This window comes from Fomitiporia mediterranea, assembly GCF_000271605.1.
Source record: "Fomitiporia mediterranea MF3/22 unplaced genomic scaffold FOMMEscaffold_16, whole genome shotgun sequence".
NCBI classification, from domain to species: domain Eukaryota; kingdom Fungi; phylum Basidiomycota; class Agaricomycetes; order Hymenochaetales; family Hymenochaetaceae; genus Fomitiporia; species Fomitiporia mediterranea.
In genome coordinates, this window is record NW_006760401.1 from 890,546 (window position 1) to 912,734 (window position 22,189).

Below are 22,189 nucleotides of genomic sequence, written 5' to 3' on the forward strand. Positions count from 1 at the left end.
ACCATGTGTTGGAGAAAAGATGGAGATGAGTTGGTTGATTTGTGATGCATCAAAGCTGGCGGTGTGGACGCCCGAATAGGCAGTCAGGTCAGGCCTGTGCCGAAATGAGGCTGCCACCAGCTCAGCTGGCCGTGTCCGCCTTTCCTTCGACCCTCGTCCTCTCTCCTCGTCGTTGCGGTCTTTCCTCTGCGTCGAGCTTCGTCGGCACTGCAGCTGTTCGCCAGCCAGCACATTCGCTTCCTCTCTTGCTAGACCGGCAGGCCCGCTGGTCTTGTCTAGGTAGCCTTAACAAGACGCCCAGCGTGTCGTCCACATCGGCAGGCCACTCATATCCTTCTAGCCACGCCGACTCGACGCCGGTGAACACATACACACCCTAGTCATTTCTTCGCCGCGCCAGATCGCTCCCTGCCTTTCTTTCTCCCCCCTTTGAACCCTACTACTTTCACTTGCATCTTTTTATCCGTCGTCACCTGAGTAACGAATAATGTCTCTACGACCTCCATCTACCAGTCCAAGCCCTTCGCCCGCGCCTAATGGAAACGCAAAGGCAAATGCGCGTGCGTCTATGGGTCCGTCTTCTAATCGTCCGGCGCCCATCAACCTTGTGAACCCGCCTGCGTCGCCTCGCCCTGGGTCAGGTCGTCCAACCAGCGAGCTTCTTGGTAATCAAGGCATGTTCCAGACTCCGGAAGGTTAGTAGCTGTTCTCATTTCTTATCGATCCTGAGTGACGATTTCTTACTGAATTTCTGTTGTATAGCTGAGGCTATCGACCAATGGTTTGAAAATTTGCAAAATTATGAAGCGACGTTGGTAAGTTGCGTTGCTATTTTTTGATCGGGCTCGGCTCTCACGGTGCAATCGTTTCATAGGAGGAAATGGCTGCTGCATCTCTGGATGTCAATTTCAAAGAGGAACTGAGTGCGATCGAGCAATGTAAGTGTGCCTTCATGTTCTGAGAATAATGGTTATTTATATCTTGGAATAGGGTTCCGCGTTCTCTCGGAGGCCGAGCGCACAGCTGCTTTGTATAGTCTTCTGCAGCATTCGACTCAAGTGCAGATTCGTTTCTTCATCACAGTCCTGCAGCAGATGGCTAGAGCAGATCCGATGACTGCACTTCTCAGTCCTAATGCGGGTGGTTCGATGCAAAGCCAGATGGAAGCCAAGCTCGCACAAATGGGCCTAAAATCTCCTGGGCTTAAATCTAACATGCCCTCTTCCCCGTCCGCGCGTAATTTTAGCGGTAATTTAACGGGTAACCGTCAGTCACTTGCGGTTGAGCCTAGCTCGAATTCCTTCCTTTCTCCCGACTCTGCTGCGAATACCGGTGGTAACAACGATGCGGCTGCAACTTTAGCTCAGCAGCGTGCGAAACTTAAGGCTAATGCCGCACATCGTATCTCCGCCCCTGCTCTGGCCGGTGCTGGCGGAAGCAATGTTTGGGGTGGTTCTGGTGCAAGCTCTCTTGGTCAAGTTGCTGAACGCATTGCAGACAGTGATGGTGCTCAGGAGATTACTATCCCTGCCCCATCTGGTGCACCAGGCAGTGCGCGTCCGAAGAGCACCGACTTTAGCGGCCTCTTGCGTTCACCTCGTCTAAACAACGTCGCGAATGAGAACGAAGGTCTCGAGGCCCAATTGAGCCCTATGGTCGGCGGAAACTGGGCTAGCATGGTTAACACTCCTCGCGATCTAATGTTTGACGTTCAGAACCAGGGCGGTAATCAAAATCTTGACGCTGCGGCAGCTAAACTGGCTTCTTGGCAAGTTGGCAACTCTGGGGGGCGTTTCAGTCTCGATGATGCGAAGAAGTTCCGCCGCACCTCGAAAAGCACCACTAACGAAAATGGCGCGAACGCTATGTCGAACGGCCCAACGGGGAACAATCCGAACAATGTTGTCTATGGTGATGACGGGAATGTCATCAGTTCGGGATCTCAACGTAACAGTCGTTCCCAGTCGGGCCTCAACAAGTCGGGCTATCCGGGTAACTCGCAACTACGCAGCCCTGCACTCTCAAACGTTTCATCTGGTCGCTTTGGTGGAAGTGATGATGGTGGTTTTGGTGCGGTGGGCATGAACGCCTTCGGTATTGGCATGCCTTCACCAAGTCTTCAAAATATGGGTGGACTCGGTAACATGGCTACTATGCAACAACTGATGGCTGCGGCACAAATGGGGCAGCTTAGTCCGCTTCAGATGCAGCAGCTGAACATGAATATGATGGGCATGAACATGGGTATGCCGGATGTTCAGATGCAGGCACTCCTTCAAGCGCAAATGGCCGGTGGTCTTATGCAGCCCGGATTTGGCGGATTCGGAGCCCAAGCCGCGTTGCTCAATAATATGAACAATCGCGGGAACAGCTCTCGCGGTTCGTCGCGCATGGCGAGTACTGGCAGCGGCAACCGTAGCAACAACGGTCGCGGAGATGGAAACAAGGACAAGGAGGACGACTTTGATCCTAGCCTTCTGAATGACGTGCCAGCGTGGTTGAGAAGCTTGCGTTTACACAAGTACACGCCGAACTTTGAGGGTATGGTCTGGCGTGATATGGTTGTGATGAACGAAGCGGATCTCGAGGCGAAGGGTGTCGCTGCACTTGGGGCGAGGCGTAAGATGTTGAAAACGTTCGAGACTGTACGCAGCAAGATGGGGATTAAGATGCCGGGTGAGTCTGGCTCGGGCGAGAATATGGAGGGGAATAAAGATGGTAATTTGAACGAAGGTGCAGGCACGGTTGATGCTGCGTAATCTTCTGGATGAAGGAGCGCCTGGGATTTATGTGAAAAAATATTGGATGTTTTGATTTTCAACAACAAGGTGATCACAGGGTGGAACCGGCGAAGTATACTGTTGGGACTGGAGTTATACGAAAGGAAAGCTCCTGGCTGAATCTCTATTAATATTTCCCTTTTACTATTTCTTTTATCCTTTTCTTTTTGTTCTTATTGCTGCTCTCCACTTCTGTGACGGACGACCACCATATGTTCTCCCTTCCCCAATATCTATCTACGAAGCAGGCCGTTTTGGCTTGTTATATGTGTAGGGCATTGCCGAGTGTACATACATCTGATGATACCTCAATATTATCTCTCTCTCCAATCTGCAATGCAATGACCGTTAAAGCCGAAGCCGCTGTAATTTTGATGATGGTTATGGTATGTTTTTCCCTGTATGATGCCACGTGCAATGAGAGAAGTACGTCATGTCAGCAACACGTCGTAACCGCAGATACCTATTACCAGCCAGCCAGCAAGCCATCCATCTTGATCCCCATCTACCATCACTTCTCTCTTCTCTTTCCCCCCACTTGTATCTTTATCATCAACTCGACAATGGTTTTTATGGACGGTCGTGGACCCTCGCCTTTACGCGCACCTGTGACGCCTTATAAGCAAGAAGCGTTGAGTCCGATTGATAAGGAGTTGCATCCTGTTTTTCATGCGGGGAGGGTTGCGGTGATTACGGGTGCTGCGAGTGGGATTGGAAGGGCTGCTGCTGTTGAGCTTGCTAAGTGAGTGTTTTTGAGTCGTGTTGTGCGTGTTTGGATTTGGGTATTGATTATTTATTTATTTACTTTCTCTTTATTTTCAAATAACTTTATGTATATTTTGTAATCTATCTCTGCGCGTTTGATCGCATATAGGCAAGGTCTACGCGTCGCACTTGCAGATGTGAACGAAGCACAGCTCAAAGAAGTTGGTGAGGAGGTAGCTAAAGTCGCAGGCGAATCGAACCACGTACTCGTCGTGCCGACCGATGTATCCCGATACGAGGAAGTTGTCCGGTTGAAGGACAAAGTCCTCGATGCTTGGGGAGAGGTGAGCACGGGCCTTCCGTTGGCCCTGCCTACTTAGACAACAGACAAGAGAAAAGAGTAGTTCGCTCGCTATCCGTCTCTCTCCCTTTCTTTTTCTTTTTGGTTTTGGGGGAGGGACGGATGTGAGTGAACGAGCGTATCGAGTCTGACACACAAAAACTCTTGTGGGTCTAGGTTGCTGTGCTGCTGAACAATGCTGGCATTGGGCCCCGAGGTACGTCCTGGAGCGGACTTGATAATTGGAAGAAGATCTTCGACGTCAATCTCTTTGGGTAAGTGTGAATTCCTTTTCCTCTTCATCATAAACGAGGTTTTTTATGGAATGATGTTAATATGTATAATTCTTTTCCTGATAGGATTGTGAACGTGCAGCAGGTGTTTGTGCCGGTGAGTACCCTAAACGTCAAGGACACTCAATTAATTAATTATTAATCATATGCATATATTCATTTATAGGTGATGATGCATCAGGAAAATCCGTGCGCTTTTTCTATTATTAGAAGCATCGGAAAACACGGAGGAAGGACTCACGGTTGCTTTAATTACATAGCGCGGTTATCGTCAACACGGGGTCGAAGCAGGGTATAACGAACCCTCCGGGTAACTCAGCGTACAACGCATCGAAAGCTGCAGTCAAAGCTTTGACTGAGCAACTCGCGTACGAGCTCCGCGAGACAGCAGACGTTAAACTCACTGCGCATTTGTTCGTACCCGGGTGGACGTTCACGGGTATGACTTCCGGAGGAACAAAGGAGAAGCCTAGTGGTGCGTGGACTGCACAAGAGACGGTGTTGTATATGTTGGATAAAGTGCGGGCTGGGGAGTTTTATATCATTTGTCCGGATAACGAGACGAGGCCTGCGGTGGATTCGTTGAGGGTGCTTTGGAGTGCGGGCGACGTTGTGGAGGGACGGCCTGCGTTGAGTAGGTGGCACCCGCAGTATAAGCCGATGTTTGAGGAGTATATGCGCGAGAATTTGGCGAATTTGTAGGGTGGAATAGAGGGAGGTAGATGATTCCTCTCTGTGCTGGTTGGAGTGTGGAGAAGCTTTCTTGGTGTTGAGAGTACGATAGTGGTAGTAAATGTGAAAGGTGCTGTGTACAGTATAATAAGTAAAGAAGTAAGGAAAATCCTTTTTTCTTGGGATCATTTCGTATGGATACTCCTGGGCGGGATCCATCAATCATGTGAATATGTGAACGAGAGTCTACAATGTTTTTGGGTCAGACTAATTTACAAAGTGTAGTATCGTAAATACTGCAATATAGATGTGCGGCGTCGTCATCTCCATAGATGGATGGATCCGGTACAGAACGAATAAACTCTAGAAAAAAGGAATAAGGTTGTAGCCCCGCTTCTCTTGCTTACCGAATATAATCTTCAACTTCAACAGACATCTGCACGTCTGTTTTGATATCCGCTTCTTCTATCGTCGTCTTTAGCCAGTCAGCCAATTCGGCAGGTTCGTATTGGAGATCTTCGAACTTGCGTGTGTATTCTAGGAAGATGAGTTTCTTCATTGCTGAGTAGTTTGTGCTCATAGGTTGAGTAGCAGTTCCAGAATTCGAATTTGAATTTGAATTTGCCGGATTAGAATTAGGATTAGAGTCCGAGTCTGTGTTGTACTCCTCCATACACCCAAGGAACGGCGAAACGTGTCTCAAAATCTTATCCCACTGTTGGTCCCTCGAATACCTCTGCGAATTAAACAAAGACCGGAGGGCGATAACAGGATGCGACACATGTACTTTCACAACTTCCAAACTCCTATGCCGTACACCATACCAAGTACTCGCATCCCAATCACCCAAAAAGAAATACTCCAGTACCTTCAAATTATGCGCGCTATTAAGGATTTTACGCGCAAGTGAGGGAGAGACGTTAGAGCCTTCGCCGAGGTGGAGGCATCGGAGTGCGGGTTTGGGTGTGTCCCAGAAAGCGAAGGCAAGTTCGCGGTGATCGAAGTAGGCCCAGATTGAGCCGAGGGAGAGACAGGTTAGGTGTGTGGAGATGGACCATTGGGAGATGAAGAGGAGGTCGTCGCGGAATGCGCGACGGACTTTGAGGTGTGTAAGTTTGGGGAGCGGGGTGAGTGCTTGTGTTGTTGTGGATGTTGTGTTGTTATTAGTAGTATTGTTGTTGTCGTTGTTGTTAGTTTGTAATTGTCCTTGAGGTTGAAGTTCAGATTGTCCTTGTGATCGCGTCCCGAATTGAGGTGGAGTTGGGACTGGTAACTCAGCTAGAGGGAGGTACCCACTTAGCTTCAAAACCCGCAAAGTCGGACTTGCGTCTTTCAACAACCTGAAAAACGGATGGTCGTTCTGTCTCTCAAACCCACCTCCGGTACATTCCCACTCAAAGTGTCTCAAAGAACCGGTTGGAACGGAAGCGATAATCTGATGTTCCCTCTCCCTGAACTCTCTTGAGGTAGAGTTCCATGAGAGATGGAATGACCGCAGATGTGGCGTCTGCTTCAAAATGCGTAACGCCGCATTCGCCAGTTCCTCACTAGAGGCAGGCCACGTGAAAAACACACCGACGATCGTTACGTGGCGCGCCCATTTTCCGGGGTTGGCGTAGGAGGCAGAGTTCTCGAGAGTTGAGGCGAGGCAATACGCCAGTCTGGGGTCGGAGATGTAAAGCTTTTCAAAGAGGAACTCGCCAACGAGTTGGTTGAACATTCGGCAGACCAATGCAAGCGAGCGTTTCATGCCTGACTGAGTGAACGCCTCCATAGCAGATTGCAATGGGGCAGATTTGCGGTGATAGATAATGGGTGTGAGCGGAGGGTCATTCTTCGTGCAGGGAAGGTCTTCTGTTGAGTCTGCATCGCGGAGGGATAATTCCCTAACTGCGGAAACAGGCTTCTCAGTAAGTGTGGCGTAGCGGATGATTAGTCTCCAGAGTTCCGGAGGTAAGCGATACACGTCTGTCATCACGTCCACTCAGGAGACGCAGTCGGGATGTATCTGAGGTGACGACTTGGAGGTAAATTGGAGATGATTGAACGGGTGTACATTGCGTTTTGTAGTTGCATGAAGTGAAAACGCTTGCTTTGCGCGAGAGACTAGTGCGTGATGAAAATATATTCTCAACTTTGCGGTAGGATTTCGCGACACTCGGGGTTTCAAACACCGAGGCTAAAGAGTCAGCTTGTTCGGAGGAGTAGTTTGGAACACATAAGATATATCAGCAGATTCTGCGAGACAGATTAAAATACATATCCAACAAGCATGAGTGGTGTTGCTGTTATGAACTTGTGACCTAATCGCGATTTTTCTGCCAACGTTTAAGCTGACCATGACGAAGTTGACCTGCGATGTTGACTTTCACGTCCTTCTTCGTGTAAATTCGAAGTCCTAAGAGAACATTGTCGATATCGTCCGTGAAAAACTAAGAACGACGAATAATGATTCAATTAATAATTATGAAAATATATTTAAAGGTAAGATAAAGACTTACACCTGGTTCAATGGAGCCCTTGTAGTCATCAGGATGCTCGATCTTCATCATGTCGTGTTCGTGCGCGTCTGGCGCACTATGACATTTGTCGCAAAGGTCGTAATCGGCGCAAGTGCGGCACTTCCAGCGTATTCCGACGATATCGGCAGTCTACAGTATAATTCACTAAGACATGCGGAATCGCGTGTATTTACTCGCATATTTACCTTGCAGCCGTCGCATGTAACTCCTACATGCACTGCAGCAGGTACAGGTAGGGGAAGCGGGTGTGAACCCTTGCCATCTTCGGATACCGAGTCTTGATCAATATTCGCAGGTGACGCAGTCTCGACTCTCGACTCCGGGTTTTCTGTGAACAAAACTCGAATCAGTATAGTTCCACCAACATCCGCTATCTGACAAGGACGTACCAGCTCCCTTTTCTTCTTCCGGAGCGTGATCGGATGGTTCAATATTGAGCGATGCCATTCCCGCGGAGACTACGACGGTGCTACCCGGAGACGCAACTTCACCAGTCTCGCTTGACGAAGACGACGAAGATGTTGTGCTACTACCACTGGAGGAGTCGTCGTGTATTACATCAGACATCGAGTTAAATCTAGCTTGCAGTGTCTTCCTTCGTACTGCTTGTTTTTGAAGCTCCTCGGATTGGATCTCGTGAAGATCGCGAGGACCCAGATCCTCTAGAGGCAGAACGAGATGGTTCTCCCATTTTCTGAACAAAGAAGCACAGTCAGCATCTGGTGAACTGGGAGTAAGCGGACTAACTTTTCGTCAAAGTTCGCTGCAATGGACCTGCTGCGAGCAAGTTCCGACAAGATCTTAGATGTTTTCTGTACGCTCCAGGATATCATGTTCGCTTCCACGTTCTGCATCACGGATATAAGTGAGATATTTTGCTGTGCTTGAGGACGGTACTTACTCTACTAGTATTTATCGATCTATTGAGACGAACATGCACCACGTAGTCTCCTGCGTCAAGATCGATGCGGAGCTTACAACTCCTTCTCAACACGTAAGAGAGCTCCGAGCTGGCGATGGGTTCGTTAACGCCTCGCTTGAAAAGTATGAAATCAAAGTTCCATGAAGACGAGCTTGCGAGGGCTTTGTAGAAGCGATCGTCTGATTGTGAGAGGACGATGATCGTCGCGGAGGCTTTTGGCAACGAGAACGTGACTAATGATAACACACTTTAGATTTAACGTCTATTGAAAGATAGCAAGTGAGAGGAAACTTACAGGATACATCGCCAAATTGCCAAGCGGAAGGCATTGGACGACTCTCCACTGTCATCCAGTGGCTGCTCTGGACCCACGATGGATCAAACAACAGGGTCCGTTCTACTCCAGTCCAGACTTTCAAGAAATCACAGTATTCCATCACAAATACCCCATCGTCACCGAATTGATGTTCGAGAGGAGCAAGTGCACTAAGCCATTCTTGTGTCCACTCTTTGGACCCGTCTGACCAGCGTCCTGTCCACTCTGATGAGCCCCATGGGTTTCGAATCTTGAGGAACTTCTTCCCGCGGAATTCGACGGCTTTGATAATCGTATATGCGTGACCTACAATACAAGCAGATGTAGATTATGGGCTAATCCTGCACATAAACATGTTAGGAGACGTACCAGGCAAGATGCCTATATGCTAGAGTCAGATGAAGATTCCTCTGTACTATGAAGCTCTAAACAAACCTTTAACTTTCCCGTCAAGCATCCCATCCGGCGCATCGATGAAACAACTAAATAAAAGATCATTATTGGCCCGCAGTAGATCATTTCCCCAAAAGTTGTCTGGGTCCATAATATCCTACAGAATATGGTCAAGGACAAGTACGCGGGGTGCAATAGAGAATAAAATCGCGAACATTCATGTAGATGGACTCGGAAACGCCGCTGAGAAAGAAATCTGAACGTCAGGAGAAACAAGACGTGGGATGATGAGGTGCAGGGCGACTAACCCAGTCAGATCCTCAATGCCTTCGTTTGTATAACCACCGTCGAGGGCATTGAAGTCACCGTGCAATTTAGCGAATGCCTTCTCAATAAGAGGTCTATAATTAGCAATAACGATTTAATATTCTACTTCACTCCGATAGCTAGGTAAATAGCCTTACACCCAAGTCTCATTCTCCTGCGACGACCGAGCAAAGTAAAGTGTCTTCCCGCCTTTTCGGGCAACACGGTCATACATATCATTGTCGTAATGGTACGATGCCTTCGTCTGAGGGAAAGATAAAATATTCAATTATGCAGAAATCGCATGGTCGGGATTTATACCTCATTCGTCACGCATTCCCACCTCGGTACTTTCGTGAATAATTGGCTGCGAGTGTCTTATCAGATCCAGGCAAGAAGAGAGAAGCACGAGAGGAAAAGAAATCGTACTCGTCGATGATCACGTCCACCCATTCTCCATCACGACAGAAAATGAACCCGTACACGCCGACCGTTTTATCATGCTATATTTGCCATCAGATGAGACGAGTTACGAAGTATGTGTTAAATACGGGCCATACTTCGACGCAGAGCTTCTTGACCAACTCCGGTTTAGTCGCAACAGCAGCGATCGCACTTAGGTACCAACAGTCGCCCAATGCACCTGATACCAGGTAATGATTGAGAGCCTTGAGTTATACACCCAACAGACAGTCTAATTAAGCATACCCTGAACTATATCAGAGGCACTCGGCTCTGATGTAAACCTATTAAGTATAATGAAGGGCAGTATTATGCTTAAGCAGCTTACCATCAACGAAAAATTCAGGATTCTCGAAGATTTCCGTCACTCGAAGTATATCCGCCGGCCTCGACTGGTCTTCAAAACTCCTATATCACATAGTACCGTCAATTACAAAAGAGCGAGAAACGAATGATAGAACCCTACACATCCGGACTGTGCAAGCAATCCCACTTGTTGTCTGCCAAATTAAATTCAATATCCCTAAAACCAGATCAGATTTCATCGTTCCCTAAACGTGATGTATGTGCGAGAATATGACACACCGAAATCTCCGGTTCCTCCGTTTGCAATCTTGCGCGATCTTGAGCACCTTAGTTCTACATCGTTCTGTTGCTTTCTCGAGTTCCTCTGTGACGAAAAGACCAGAACGATGTTCTTGCTGCGCAAAGACGGATTGCTGTCTCGCTGGAGGTCGTCGATGGGCCTCATCCTGGGCCGTAGGACGGTGCATGAACTTTGACGTGATGGTCTGCAGTACGCTACTCATACTGAACTGCAGAAGCTAGTGATAGTCGGGTTGAAGCGGGTTTCTTCGACTTCACTGAACCCTACTAAAGTCTTATATACCGTTATGGGCCCCTGGTGATGTAAGTTCGCTTCGGAAGAGCTGGTAAGTTGTCGAGTCGAGCGCTCCGCCCATGGTCGAGGTAGCCCTTGATAGACAAGGGATCATTCAACGATCAACACGTTTCCACGTTTTACATCATCTAGCCTGAGCTTCGAGCTGATAAGCGCTCGTCCGATCTTCTCTTCCAAATTTTCGTTGCTCTTACAACAGCATTGACCCGAGCGCATCAGGACTAGAATACGAGATGGTCGCATATATAGATGAGACAAAAGTAATAGACGCTGGATAACTGCCTGAAGGCGAAAGCTACGTCGGTAAACTACGTGCTACCGATGAAGTCGTTGACGAGACCGTGGGCTAAAAGCTGTTAATCACCGGTCAAGGCAAGCTTAGCGCCCTTGACCTGGGTGAATATCTCACGCACGCATTGGCAGTTGCAATTGGCAAGGCGCCTTTGCAGCTAACAATCAAGGATAAAGGCGCGCCTGCTGCTATATACGCGTTTTCAAATGCAGGCCTTCCCATGCTTTGAGTTACATTGTCCCTGGCAGTGATGAATTTACGGCACGTATCACGAAAGCAACGCTTTCGACTAGCTGGCAACCCGTTTCGGAATGACTGAATTGGCCTGCAGTCGGATTTTCATACCCATTCACTGCCTTGGCCGCCTTCGTCAGAAGGGCAAATAAGATGAAATAGGTTGCATTTGCGGTATTTAAGCTTTACAACAGTGCGCCTCTCTCTCTCGTAGTCTATGTCGATACCGGCATAGAAAGGCGCCACCGAAGTCTGGTTGAAGTCCAAGCAACATCGTTTAATGCGCGTGGTTCTTGTGGTGCTCTAAATAGATGCAATACATTAATCATAAACCAGCGCTAGAACGGCAGGGAGAATCAACGTACTCAGGTGCACTACGGAGCGGGACGCAAGAACAAAGATGTAACGTATGATCATTGGTCAATAAAATGTTCACGAAGGCAAGGTAATCAAACTGTAGGACGCACTGTTGTAGTCTATTGTGTACCCGAGCCCAAAGATAGCGAGGATGGTAAAAACTAGTGGCTTTCCGGATGCATTGGCTCCTTCATAGTAACGCCCCCGGATACCTGAGGATGCTGAAGAGGCAGGACCTTTTGGCAGTTTCGAGTAGAATTCAACGAGTGGTGCGAGGCCTCCTCCGCCAGAACCAGGGCGGCCCGTCTACATGATATGATCCATCCAACGGCAGCAGTAAAACGTTCACAAAATTTTGAGATCGTCGATATACGCCAAAGAACGGACATATGTGTGTTCGTTTGCCAGCACGAAAAACAATGTGGAATGACGGCCATACAAGAAGCCATCAGTAAATTACTTCCAACCACCCAATGCGAAGATAAATGAACATACGAGGAGCTTTGGGGTTGCGATTTTCGGAGGGATAAGTGAGCCGAGCTGGCGGCGCACGAGAGAGGCGTGCATTGTCGACGGCGACGGCGAGTGGAGGTTGACGAGATGGACTTGCAAGTTGTTCAGCGGCGATGACACGGATTTGACCGTGAGATAAAATACGTAATCTTATCTTACGTAATATGCATATTGCAATTAAGGATGGATCGTCTGTAATGGCGCAGTAAAGCGAAATAAGAGAAATGTGTATAGCGTTGTTGTAGGGAATAATATTTGTGAAGTAATTAAAGCATAGTCATATTGATGGAGCCAAGCACGAAGCGAGACTTTGATTCATGGAAAGATATACAAGCAAACCAATCATTACCCAAGCCAATTATGAAGTATATGCAATCATGGATTGGAAAACTGAGCCATTTTGAAACAAAGGACAAGCTGCGAGTATAAATTATATTGAAACGAATTTATTATGTTTTTATGCTTAGAGGCATCCTGACTTAACGACACTTGTCGGAGATTCAATTACAACACTTCAAAGCGTGTCTGTATCACGTGCGAGCTTTGCATCATCTCCGATGATCGTGTCTCGGAGTGCTGGCTTGAACAACATCTCGATTCTTGAACTCTCTAGGCTATGCCTTCCGCCCCCTATGTGTCTTATGTGCCTGGTCCCTGGGGTGAAGATGTAGACCTCGTGGCACTACTTCCATGTTTCAAAGAGACCTATATCAGTCGGGATCAATCCATGTGATGAGTTGGCGAAGCTTCAGTGATCAGGAGTATAATTACCCCACTTGTCTTGATCGGTTTGCTTGTCTCTCGTCTTGACCACCAACAGCCACGTCACCTGCTCTTGTGTTTAACCGTTGCTCTTTACTCTCCGTCCGACTGTCTTCATCATGGTCAAAGAAACTATTCGCAACGAAAAGGCGGTAAACTTGCCACGAACGAATCGAGTGCCAGAAACGAGAGGACATGGGCTGGAAACAAAGCAGCCAGTCGAGAAGCGTCCGGCCATGAACAACAGGAAGGGTACAGCAAGCCGTGCTGTTGATGGTGAGTTTATGTTTGAAGGCTGCAAAATTGCCTGGATTAATCCCTAATCCCTGTTTGTAGAAACGGTAGCAGCAGCCTTCTTCCCCTGCTTCTTCTAAGTACAAGGCACAAAGCTCTTTCCTCCCTGGCTGTGTTAATAGGGTGGCAATACGTGTTCTATGACGACATGCATGAGGTAGTATCATATAAGTGTGTGGAGGAAAGTGGGGCTTAGATTTGGGACCCAAACGACGATCCATGACAATCAGCGGCCCCTGTAATAGTTGTATAGTAACATATGTATTCTCCATGCTGCTTTGGTGTATGTTTATGTCGACAGAATTAAAAAATGTACTTTTTATTATTTATTTCCTGACCATGATATAGTCCTACTGTCTCTACTTGGCTGTTGGTTTTTTAATGTTACATAACTGTATAGTAGCTCATTTTTATCCTCGACAAGACTATAGTATGGCATGTTATAGTATGGTATATTACCGAAAGACGTGTCCTTTACAATTCAAACAAATTAAAAGACATAATCATGTTGATCACCCAAGATCATCACGTGATTGCTAGTTGGACTGCACAACACATCGGGCATTTCACAATTTCTTGCTGTGAAAAATAACTTACATAATGTTAAACATTATTTGTAATTAAATTTACCATTTTTGATTGATAGAAATCATGAACAAAATTTCAAGTTTCTTCCATAATCAATACAAATACAGAAAAAACTTAAAATATTATTTTGAATTTCTACTAAACTGAAATGGTAAATTAAATTACAAATAATGTTTAACATTATGTAAGTTATTTTTTAAGGCAAGAAATTGTGAAATGCCCGATGTGCAATTTGGACTCACGATTTGAACCTCTTTGTTACTGCTTTGTAACGTAAACATCAGTTCCATTACTTTCCTTGCATACGATGTGCCTTTGTTCCCTAGTATCCTGCCTTTGCAACTTCCTAATATGCTCCCTACGCTTATTGTCTCCTTCACCCACTCCGGCGTTTTACTCTGGCAAGCCGCCATCAATCAACGTTCACTTCAGTGAATTGACACAAAGAGACCATAATGTCAAGCATCAGGAGAACTTGTACTTCAGTAATCTGAATACAGCCGTTGTGCACTTTGATGAGCTCTTCCATGACTTCTACTTCTTCAGATACCCGCCTTTCCTTGACAGGTCAGCATTCTACACGATTCCATCCTGGATATGCAACGCTGATACCCACGATAGTTATTCGTGCCTCCGAAGTTAAATGGTGTCCAACTTTCCGTAACAAGCTCCCGAATCTTTATGTTGAGGTCGAGCTCAACGACAGGTGCAGACGAACGGGAACCGTGAAGAGCAGCCTTTCACCCAATTGGGATGAACGTTTTTGTTTCGGGTTATAATCAAATCGAGGGCAGGACTATGTTATTACTGAGGAGGCACGAAGCATTCCTGCCATCGTTCCCCAAAGGCAGCATTCGTAAAGTCTAGTCTAGTCGAAAATGGCCAACTGAAAACTGCAGTATTTCTTGGTCGCCAAAGTGTTGGATAAATGTCGGGAGGGATCCAGAGGATAAACTCTCCTCTGTGTCCGCGTACCCATCCATCATCAGCCAATGTCCAATTGAAATCAAGATCTATGCCAAAGCGGAAGAAAAGGTGTCAAAATTTTGTTTAATAAAATTATATTGAAGATATTTTCTCACTCTCTATATTCCACACTTTGATTGTACGATCTCTAGAGCCAGAGACAACACGACATCCGTCAGGTGAAACAGCGACAGAGCGGACCAAGTCCATATGATTGCCAAAAGGCGCAAAAATCGCACGTCCGCTCTCAACGTCCCAGACTAGTAACGTACTATCCTCGGAGCCGGAGACAACAAGAGCACCATCAGGGCTGAAAGCAACTGACCTGACGAGATTAGTATGTCCTTCGAAAGGCCCAGCTATGGGCTGCCCAGTCTTGACATCCCAGATTATGATTGTTTTATCACCAGAACCGGATGCAATGCGTGCCCCATCGGGCGAGAAAGCAACTGAACAAACCCAGCCCGTGTGCTTCTCTAACGGCCCAGAAATGATCCCCCCACTCCCGACGTCCCAAAGTATAATTGTTCTGTCGTACGAGCCTGAGGCAACGCACCTCCCGTCAGGTGAGAAAGCGACGGAGTTGACACTCTGGGTATGTTCCTTAAATGGGCCAGAGACAGTCCGACCGCTCTCAATATCCCAGATACGAAGTGTTTTATCGTCAGAGCCGGATACAACGCTTTCCCCGTCCGGAGAGAAGGAGACGGACCAGACTGTATCTTCATGCCCTTCAAAAGGTGCACTGATGGCTTGCCCACTTTCAGTGTCCCATATTCGTATCGTACGATCACTAGAGCAAGACGCGATACGCCTTCCGTCCGGCGAAAAGACAACAGACCAAACTCTCGACGAGTGCCCTTCGAAAGGTCCAGAAACAGGACGTCCGTTTACAGCGTCCCAAATTCGGATCGTGTTATCGCTAGAGCCGGATGCGATGCACCTCCCATCGGGTGAGAAGGTGACGGAGTTCACATCATCTGTATGTCCCTCGAACTGTCCAGAAACAGCCTGTTCACTTTCAGAGTCCCAAATTCGGACCATGTCGTCATCAGAGCCTGAGACAACGCGGGTTCCGTCAGGAGAAAATGCAACAGATCGTATAATCGGTGTGTGCATTTCAAGGATCTCGGATACGACACATCCAGTTTCGGCATCCCAAATTCGAATTGTTCTGTCATTAGAACCAGAGACAATACGTGTTCCATCTGAAGAGAAAACAACAGACCATACCCTCTGTGAATGCCCTCGAAACGGCTCAAGAGTAGGTTTTCCACTGTCAATACTCCATATCACAATGGTTTCATCATCAGAGCCAGATGCAATGCATTTCCCGCAAGGCGAGAAGCTAACTGAATTGACGCCACCCTTGTGCCCTTCAAAGGGCTGCGAGATGGCTCGTCGAGTCTTAATGTCCCAGACTATGATTGTGTAGTCATCAGAGCCAGAAGCGATATGTTTGCCGTCCGGCGAGAACGTGACGGATCGGACTGTATCCGTGTGCCCTTTAAGGGGCTCGTGTACGTCTCTGCCGCTTTCAACGTCCCAGATCCTGATAGTATTGTCTCTAGAGCCGGAGACAACGTGTGCCCCATCCGGCGAGAATGCAACGGACCAGACCCAGCCTAAATGCCCCTGTAAAGGCCCAGATACGATCTGTCCGCTCTTGACATCCCAGATTCTGACAGTCTTGTCAGCAGATCCAGAGACGATTCGTGCACAATCAGACGAGAAGGCAACAGACAGGACCCGATCTGTGTGTCCTTCAAGAGGTTCAGAGCTGACCCGCCCACTTTCGGCATCCCAAACTCGGATTGTGTAATCGTCGGAGCCGGAGGCAACGCGGGTGCCATCAGAAGAGAATGCAACGGATTTGACATCTCTTACATGTCCCGTGAGCTTTTTTAAAAGTGGCGAGTGTTGTTTGATGCCTCTTCGATCTACTTGCACAAGAGGAAAAGTCTGCTTCCAGTAGTGAGACATGACTCGTGAATCTTTTGATTCTAGCGGGAGAATAGAAACATAGATATGTGTTGTAAATTCCGAAATGAGCGATAAATATTGTGTAATTATTCTGCGTGCATCCTTTAGGAACACCAGGGTATCAGCATCGTGTGACTAAATGCAATACAAGTAAGCTTCAAGCTTCACGTGGATATTCACCTACGTACCGAGAGCCAGGTCATAGCATGAGTAAGTGTTGGACTAGCTTTTCTCTGGAAGCACATCACCTCAAGCCAATAAAGCAAACGATTATAGAGGAAACCCTTCAGCTCGTTCAGTAACTCAGGTGAAAATGCAGCGTCGCGTAGGTGTTCAGTCCAGAAGAGGCAAGCGTACTCCAAGTGCGGAGGAATATTCGCCGTGATACGATCCGGAAGACCCGGAATCTGATCGTTAGGAATATATGATGACTGTAAGCCACATATGTTGAAGCGGAGCCCGCCCCTCAAAACTTCGAAGCATCGGGAGGCGATGAACATCTTTTGAGACTCGAAATCTATCAGCCACGGATCGCTCTTGCGCTCTGGTGATAATAAATAATCGCGGAATGATGCATGGCAGAAGCGGACGGGTGCTCCTCGAGTAAATACAAGTACAGATTGTAAACGCGATAGGATCAGCCTCGACGGTTCGTCACTCGAAAATCCCAGAAGCTCGTCGATCGTATTATCGGAGAGCGGGATCCTACTGAGAAGGATGAGGCCGAAGACTTGTGCGAAGCGAACCTTAGATGATTCATCCTCGAAGGAAACGCCTGAGCTTATAAGAATTGAGTTGTAAAGTTTTCCGAGGCCAGAGAGACGCTGCGATTGATATACCAAATTTGTTAGTTTGGGGGCTGGATTGTCGCAATCCACCAACTTCACTGCTGTTGATGCCCAGATGAAAAGTCCCGCTGCCGCTGTAGCAAGACGGCTCATCTTTAGTTGCCAGTCATCTGGAATTGGCAACGTCCTAATCGTAAACACCTTACGCAACGCATGATCGAGATAGCAAAGCACATCATTCCTACAGCTTTCCGAATCGTATTCCAGTTCAAAAGCACAAACGCGATCGGGTCGCAAAGAGAAGGCTTGGTCGATGTCCGGTTCTTTCCTGCTTGTGATGAGGAACCTAAAATTCTTTGGAAGCTCCGGAAGTCCTTTCCGAAAGGTCTCCACTAGGGTCCGTCGTGTTTTCTCTGTACCGCATTCATCCAATGCATCGAGTACAATAACCATGAGCCCCTTCATATCATCTTTGGCAGCCATAAGTGGATCACGAAGAAGTTTCTCGAATTGGATCTCTGCTGGAGCTAGAGCAATGTCGTTGTCTTCTTCTATTGCTTCGATGATGTATTTCGCCAACGAGGCATCAAATGAGGCAAGCTTGTAAGCAAGGGTCCGAATAACGGCACCGGGATCACTCCTTTCGCGCTGGAAAAACAGAAAGGCGGCAAGGCGAGCAATACCACGGAAGTGTCCGGCAATAGTCGTGCTAACCGTGCTCTTCCCGGATCCTGCAACACCATATAGCCAGAACGTGTTCTGGTCTGTATCCGATAATGTCCATTCCAGGATTGCGGAAAGCGCGGCAGTTCGTGTACCAGGAAGGCATTGCGGCCGGTCGAACGCATTTGTCTCCTCTGGGGTCAAGCGACCCAATAGAACTGAAGAGATCATTTATTAAGGGTGCGCTGGTAAACAGTCATAACATACTTAGATTATCGACTTTGTAAGAGATCCGCGACGAAATAAAGGCAGTACGAATGATAGTTCCGGAACCAACCGATTGCTTGAGCAAAAGCAGAGACTGTATGAACTCGTCAACTTTTTCACCTGCATCCATCTTGAACATTCGTCCTGGAGCAGAATAAAATTCCTATATTTTACATATTGTCATTGGACATACCTGCAAATGCCTTGCGTGTGTATCCCTGAATAAAAAGACAGCACTCGTTGATTTGCTTTAAAAGTCTAATCACAATCGTCTCGAGGTATTGCGTCTTATTCTTAAGAAGATCAGCATCATACACAAAACTGAAAGCGTCGTCCATGACATGCGCAAGTTCAACAACTTTCTTGTCGACTTTGAATTGATGGCTGATGCTCTAAAGGGAACAGTCAGAAACTTTATCTAGAAGCACTCAGAGCGCACCTTATACAATGCTGACACTATTTGCCATGCAAAATTGATGTACGGATGGGCCTAGGACTTTCACTAAATCATGTACTGACTGCACAAATAACTGAGACTTACTTGAGATAACTTGTCAACTAGATTGACAAAGAAGTCTAACTTTGAAACAAGATTTCCAACAGAGCAGTACAATTCGTTGTACCTAGACTCAAGACTACTGAAGCTCAGGGGTGCTACTGTATTAGAAGCCAAGCTGTTTCCTGAGGTTAGCATCCCATTTTTCTCTAGTATCTTGTTTGTGGATGCAATATTGTTGCTAATACCTTCCAGTTTATTGACTTTTTGCAATGTAAAATGTAGCATTGCAGTCACTTCTGGAGATGCTTGCTCTGGAGGCACTACAAGCCTAAGATGTGTTTCTAATATTTTCTATCAGCTTATACAACAAGAGGGAATGGCTAGAGCCTTACCTTCACCATCATTCAGACTATTCAAAAGTTCAGAAACATCTATATCAATCTGGCCCAAGCATCTGTCTTTCCAACGTGAGCTGTCTTTGAGCTGAATGTTAATGTTTCTGCCTTGATCAGCAGATTCTCTAAGTATACACAATCAGTTTGGCTCTTGTAGTCAGAGTATATGTCTTACTTACAGCTCGAATGAAAAACACTCGTTCCATTCGGGCGATAAATTACTTTTAATAACCTGTGTCTGTCTTCTGTCATTATTGAATTCGATTTGGACGTAAAGATTTGGCATTCGTCTACGCAAGGACAAATTCCATTTTGCTTGGAGTTCGGAGGCACGAACCACTGTAGAGTGTTAACATGACATAGACGTAAGGATCAGTGAAATTACACACCTGTCAAAGAAAAGTGGGTAGCTGTAGAGGTGGAGGCCATGAAGGAGCATTGTTGACGCATTGCACTGCCTTTTTCTACATTGTTGATGGCCGGATGCTAACGGTGATTTGCGGGCACCCATAAACAGATTATTGATGCATTGCCTCTGAATAATTCCGTGCCTGACATTTGGTTCCTTTTGTGCTGCCTGTATTATGTGGGACATGAAGCTGTAGCAATGCAGAACAGATAAAGACTTTACACTGCATGAATGGGAATAATTCATGAAATTAACCTCCAACCCATAACCGATCTATATTACATAATTGTGTAGCAGCTCATTTCACCCTTTATTCAGTAGAATAAATTCTATGCATGAACACATTGTAACGTTGTCTAGACAGCTTGACTTGCATCATTCTCTTTTGTCATAACCTCATCGTCTTTCTTTTCGCACTCAGAATCCTCCACTGGCTTCTTTTCGTCCTTATCCTTCTCCTTCGTCATATCCTTTCCCTCATCACTCTCGGTTTTCTCTACCACTGCTTGTCTCTTCCGCTTCTCGACAACATCTTTCCTCCACTCAATCCCGCCTTCGTACCCGAACCATGTGTATCGCTGGCAATGTGGTCCTCTAAGAAATAGTATACCAATCTGGAAAGCAAAAAGACCAAGCGAGAACGCAGCGGCTGCACGCCAGCCAAACGATAGAAAGATTTTAGCACCAGCTGCTGTGCCTGATACTTGACCTAGGAAGATCTAAAATTAAGGGAACGTTAATGGCTGTTTCGAGTAGAAATGTTTATGTGTAAGAATTACCCAGATGATGAGGACTGCGTTCATCCGTGATCGTGCTGAATCGGATATACTGTCCATAAATAATTAGTTGAAATCATTGCAATATGTACGCAAGATCTCACTTGTAGACAGCAGTAGTTAACGAAACCTGTTGCATCTGTCTCCCTACATCGAGACCAAAACACGCAATGACGACCGCTCCGACGTTGACTCCACCAGCACCTGTCTGCACGGCCTGAAATGTAATCTGGATAAACGTCCCTACGAGCGTTGCATACCAAGGAACGAGACGGTCGATTAGTCTGCCGACGAGGGGTCCCGTGCACACCCCGAGCATTCCAACAAGACCAAACAGACCAATGTCAAGACTGGAGTTCACTTATCAGGTGCGAAGACAGGGAGGAAGGGTAATAACGCACGTTGAATAATGGTATGGCGGCCCACCAAGTAAGAACGTCAGAGTAACCCAGAAGTTCGTAAAGCACGCGCTTGCAGAGAACTGCATGATACCCGCCTGGATAAGCACAGGTTCCGTCACTGCGTATTTACCCATAGTATATAGGATGCCTGGATAAGTCACACCCGATCCAGCATTCTTTGCAGGCCAGTCAGGCAGAAGGAGATACAGTGCTGCGAGTACGATGAATTGCACACCGATTGCCATATAGTACACTACGCGCCATGTTACGAACTCTGCAATGACTCCTGCTAGCACTCGTGCAAGTAGAACTCCAAAGAGTAAACCAGAAAGAACGATGGAGATTGCCGAAGCACGCCGAGATTTTGGGGCAAGATCCGCAGCAAGGGGAATGAGAACCTGCGGCGTAACCGTGAAAGCGCCGACGATGAATGAGAGGGTCTCGAATACGAGGAAGGAGGACGTCGTCGCGAGCCCGATACTAAGAGTGCCGGATACAAGTACAAGGAGCAACAATAAGGGTCGTCGGCGGACTAAGTCACCCAGAGGTGATAGAAGCAGAAGTCCAGTGGCATAACTAAGAGATAAAAGTCATATCGGCAAGGCTACATCTGTATTATCGCAGTTGGGCTTACCCAGCCTGTACGAGTGTAGGAACTCTGGTATTGACGCATGAGCTCGAAGAACAAGAAATAATGAATATAAATAATAACTAACTTGGATATTTCGTCATGAGTCACATTGAACGAGGCGGCCAACTGGACTAACAAAAAGCGTCAAGAGAGTCAGTTGCCGCGCTGAAATTGCTCAAAAGTGAAACACGTACGGAGAAGGGGCTGGCAGTAATATAAATTCGCCACCGCTGCGCATCACGTCAAGACAATTATTCAGCTATGTAAATTTATACGAGCAGCCCGATATTGCGCATCACTCACTGAATGTACTCGCAAATCCAAACGTAATATTTAATACAGTCGTAAATTCGAAAGCCCGCTCCGAATCATACTGAAGTTGCTTCGGAATCGGGAGAAACCCAAAGTCCTTCGTACCCCCTCGGATATGCTCCTTTGGAGGATCTCCTTTAGTGACGGAACCAGATGAAGCGGCGACCTGAGTTGTGGCAGGTACGACCCGAGCCGTGCACTCGGACTCGCTGGACGGCCTTGCGGTCTGCGCGCCAGAGGGCGCACTCATTGTGGTCGGGGCTCAAGCGTGTACGATAAAGCATGGCCTTCAATAGTATGTTGATGTTTACTCAGCGACTGGGAAAAACAGCAGGAAGAGAAGTAAAATTAGTATGCCGGAATGCCGATTCCATGTCTGCATTGAGGCATTATACTACACGTGGCCGTATTATCTAATGCCTCGGTAAAATAAGAGTATCTCCCATT

The 22,189-nt window shown here is 47.0% G+C and overlaps 8 protein-coding genes across 8 annotated transcripts; 3 read left to right on the top strand and 5 right to left on the bottom strand.

The window, feature by feature from the left end:
• The first annotated feature begins 44 nt into the window (after positions 1 to 44).
• On the top strand, positions 45 to 3,115 carry FOMMEDRAFT_171056 (uncharacterized protein). Its single transcript, XM_007271278.1, has 4 exons — positions 45 to 695; positions 763 to 815; positions 875 to 938; positions 991 to 3,115. Exons 1-4 carry the CDS (start codon positions 488 to 490, stop codon positions 2,757 to 2,759), a joined length of 2,094 nt encoding a protein of 697 aa, XP_007271340.1. The 5' UTR covers positions 45 to 487; the 3' UTR covers positions 2,760 to 3,115.
• A 237-nt stretch (positions 3,116 to 3,352) lies between these two features.
• On the top strand, positions 3,353 to 4,820 carry FOMMEDRAFT_96587 (NAD-binding protein; the record flags this gene model as incomplete). The annotated part of the gene is made up of 6 exons (XM_007271204.1): positions 3,353 to 3,522; positions 3,655 to 3,829; positions 4,003 to 4,100; positions 4,185 to 4,215; positions 4,285 to 4,307; positions 4,379 to 4,820. The coding sequence occupies 6 exons, from the start codon at positions 3,353 to 3,355 to the stop codon at positions 4,818 to 4,820; spliced, it is 939 nt and encodes a 312-aa protein (XP_007271266.1).
• A 373-nt stretch (positions 4,821 to 5,193) lies between these two features.
• FOMMEDRAFT_161801 (uncharacterized protein) lies at positions 5,194 to 6,765 on the bottom strand (the record flags this gene model as incomplete). Its single annotated transcript, XM_007271279.1, has 1 exon — positions 5,194 to 6,765. One exon carries the CDS (start codon positions 6,763 to 6,765, stop codon positions 5,194 to 5,196), a length of 1,572 nt encoding a protein of 523 aa, XP_007271341.1.
• Positions 6,766 to 6,997: 232 nt separating this feature from the next.
• FOMMEDRAFT_129320 (cysteine proteinase) lies at positions 6,998 to 10,604 on the bottom strand. Its single transcript, XM_007271280.1, has 19 exons — positions 10,297 to 10,604; positions 10,178 to 10,234; positions 10,040 to 10,119; positions 9,958 to 9,984; positions 9,810 to 9,892; positions 9,679 to 9,752; positions 9,571 to 9,616; positions 9,408 to 9,514; positions 9,252 to 9,344; positions 9,159 to 9,186; positions 8,986 to 9,100; positions 8,920 to 8,931; positions 8,530 to 8,856; positions 8,214 to 8,467; positions 8,060 to 8,160; positions 7,702 to 8,005; positions 7,498 to 7,640; positions 7,292 to 7,441; positions 6,998 to 7,222 (listed from the first exon to the last, which is right to left on the bottom strand). Exons 1-16 carry the CDS (start codon positions 10,518 to 10,520, stop codon positions 7,975 to 7,977), a joined length of 1,659 nt encoding a protein of 552 aa, XP_007271342.1. The 5' UTR covers positions 10,521 to 10,604; the 3' UTR covers positions 6,998 to 7,222; positions 7,292 to 7,441; positions 7,498 to 7,640; positions 7,702 to 7,974.
• Positions 10,605 to 10,620: 16 nt separating this feature from the next.
• Positions 10,621 to 12,077, bottom strand: FOMMEDRAFT_129322 (uncharacterized protein). Its single transcript, XM_007271281.1, has 4 exons — positions 11,991 to 12,077; positions 11,606 to 11,801; positions 11,504 to 11,512; positions 10,621 to 11,441 (listed from the first exon to the last, which is right to left on the bottom strand). The coding sequence occupies exons 1-4, from the start codon at positions 12,060 to 12,062 to the stop codon at positions 11,416 to 11,418; spliced, it is 303 nt and encodes a 100-aa protein (XP_007271343.1). The 5' UTR covers positions 12,063 to 12,077; the 3' UTR covers positions 10,621 to 11,415.
• Positions 12,078 to 12,889: 812 nt separating this feature from the next.
• Positions 12,890 to 13,144, top strand: FOMMEDRAFT_161803 (uncharacterized protein; the record flags this gene model as incomplete). Its single annotated transcript, XM_007271282.1, has 2 exons — positions 12,890 to 13,046; positions 13,107 to 13,144. 2 exons carry the CDS (start codon positions 12,890 to 12,892, stop codon positions 13,142 to 13,144), a joined length of 195 nt encoding a protein of 64 aa, XP_007271344.1.
• A 1,567-nt stretch (positions 13,145 to 14,711) lies between these two features.
• Positions 14,712 to 18,283, bottom strand: FOMMEDRAFT_96658 (WD40 repeat-like protein; the record flags this gene model as incomplete). Its single annotated transcript, XM_007271209.1, has 2 exons — positions 14,712 to 16,736; positions 16,790 to 18,283. The coding sequence occupies 2 exons, from the start codon at positions 18,281 to 18,283 to the stop codon at positions 14,712 to 14,714; spliced, it is 3,519 nt and encodes a 1,172-aa protein (XP_007271271.1).
• A 1,635-nt stretch (positions 18,284 to 19,918) lies between these two features.
• On the bottom strand, positions 19,919 to 21,994 carry FOMMEDRAFT_129325 (MFS general substrate transporter; the record flags this gene model as incomplete). Its single annotated transcript, XM_007271283.1, has 8 exons — positions 19,919 to 20,341; positions 20,402 to 20,450; positions 20,503 to 20,748; positions 20,800 to 21,375; positions 21,434 to 21,457; positions 21,516 to 21,561; positions 21,625 to 21,660; positions 21,734 to 21,994. Coding segments are annotated over 8 exons (1,601 nt in total), but the record flags the coding sequence as incomplete, so codon positions are not given.
• Positions 21,995 to 22,189: the final 195 nt, after the last annotated feature.

Excerpts from the sequence above, each read along its gene's own strand:
- FOMMEDRAFT_129322 (XM_007271281.1), bottom strand. The coding sequence starts at position 12,062 with ATGCACGCCTCTCTCGTGCGCCGCCAGCTCGGCTCACTTATCCCTCCG. Across the intron at positions 11,802-11,990 it reads TCGCAACCCCAAAGCTCCTC|ACGGGCCGCCCTGGTTCTGG; the intron begins GTATGTTCATTT and ends CATATCATGTAG.
- FOMMEDRAFT_129320 (XM_007271280.1), bottom strand. The coding sequence starts at position 10,520 with ATGAGTAGCGTACTGCAGACCATCACGTCAAAGTTCATGCACCGTCCT. Across the intron at positions 9,345-9,407 it reads CAGGAGAATGAGACTTGGGT|ACCTCTTATTGAGAAGGCAT; the intron begins GTAAGGCTATTT and ends TGCTAATTATAG. Across the intron at positions 9,101-9,158 it reads CCGAGTCCATCTACATGAAT|GATATTATGGACCCAGACAA; the intron begins GTTCGCGATTTT and ends CATATTCTGTAG.
- FOMMEDRAFT_171056 (XM_007271278.1), top strand. The coding sequence starts at position 488 with ATGTCTCTACGACCTCCATCTACCAGTCCAAGCCCTTCGCCCGCGCCT. Across the intron at positions 696-762 it reads CATGTTCCAGACTCCGGAAG|CTGAGGCTATCGACCAATGG; the intron begins GTTAGTAGCTGT and ends TCTGTTGTATAG. Across the intron at positions 816-874 it reads AAAATTATGAAGCGACGTTG|GAGGAAATGGCTGCTGCATC; the intron begins GTAAGTTGCGTT and ends ATCGTTTCATAG.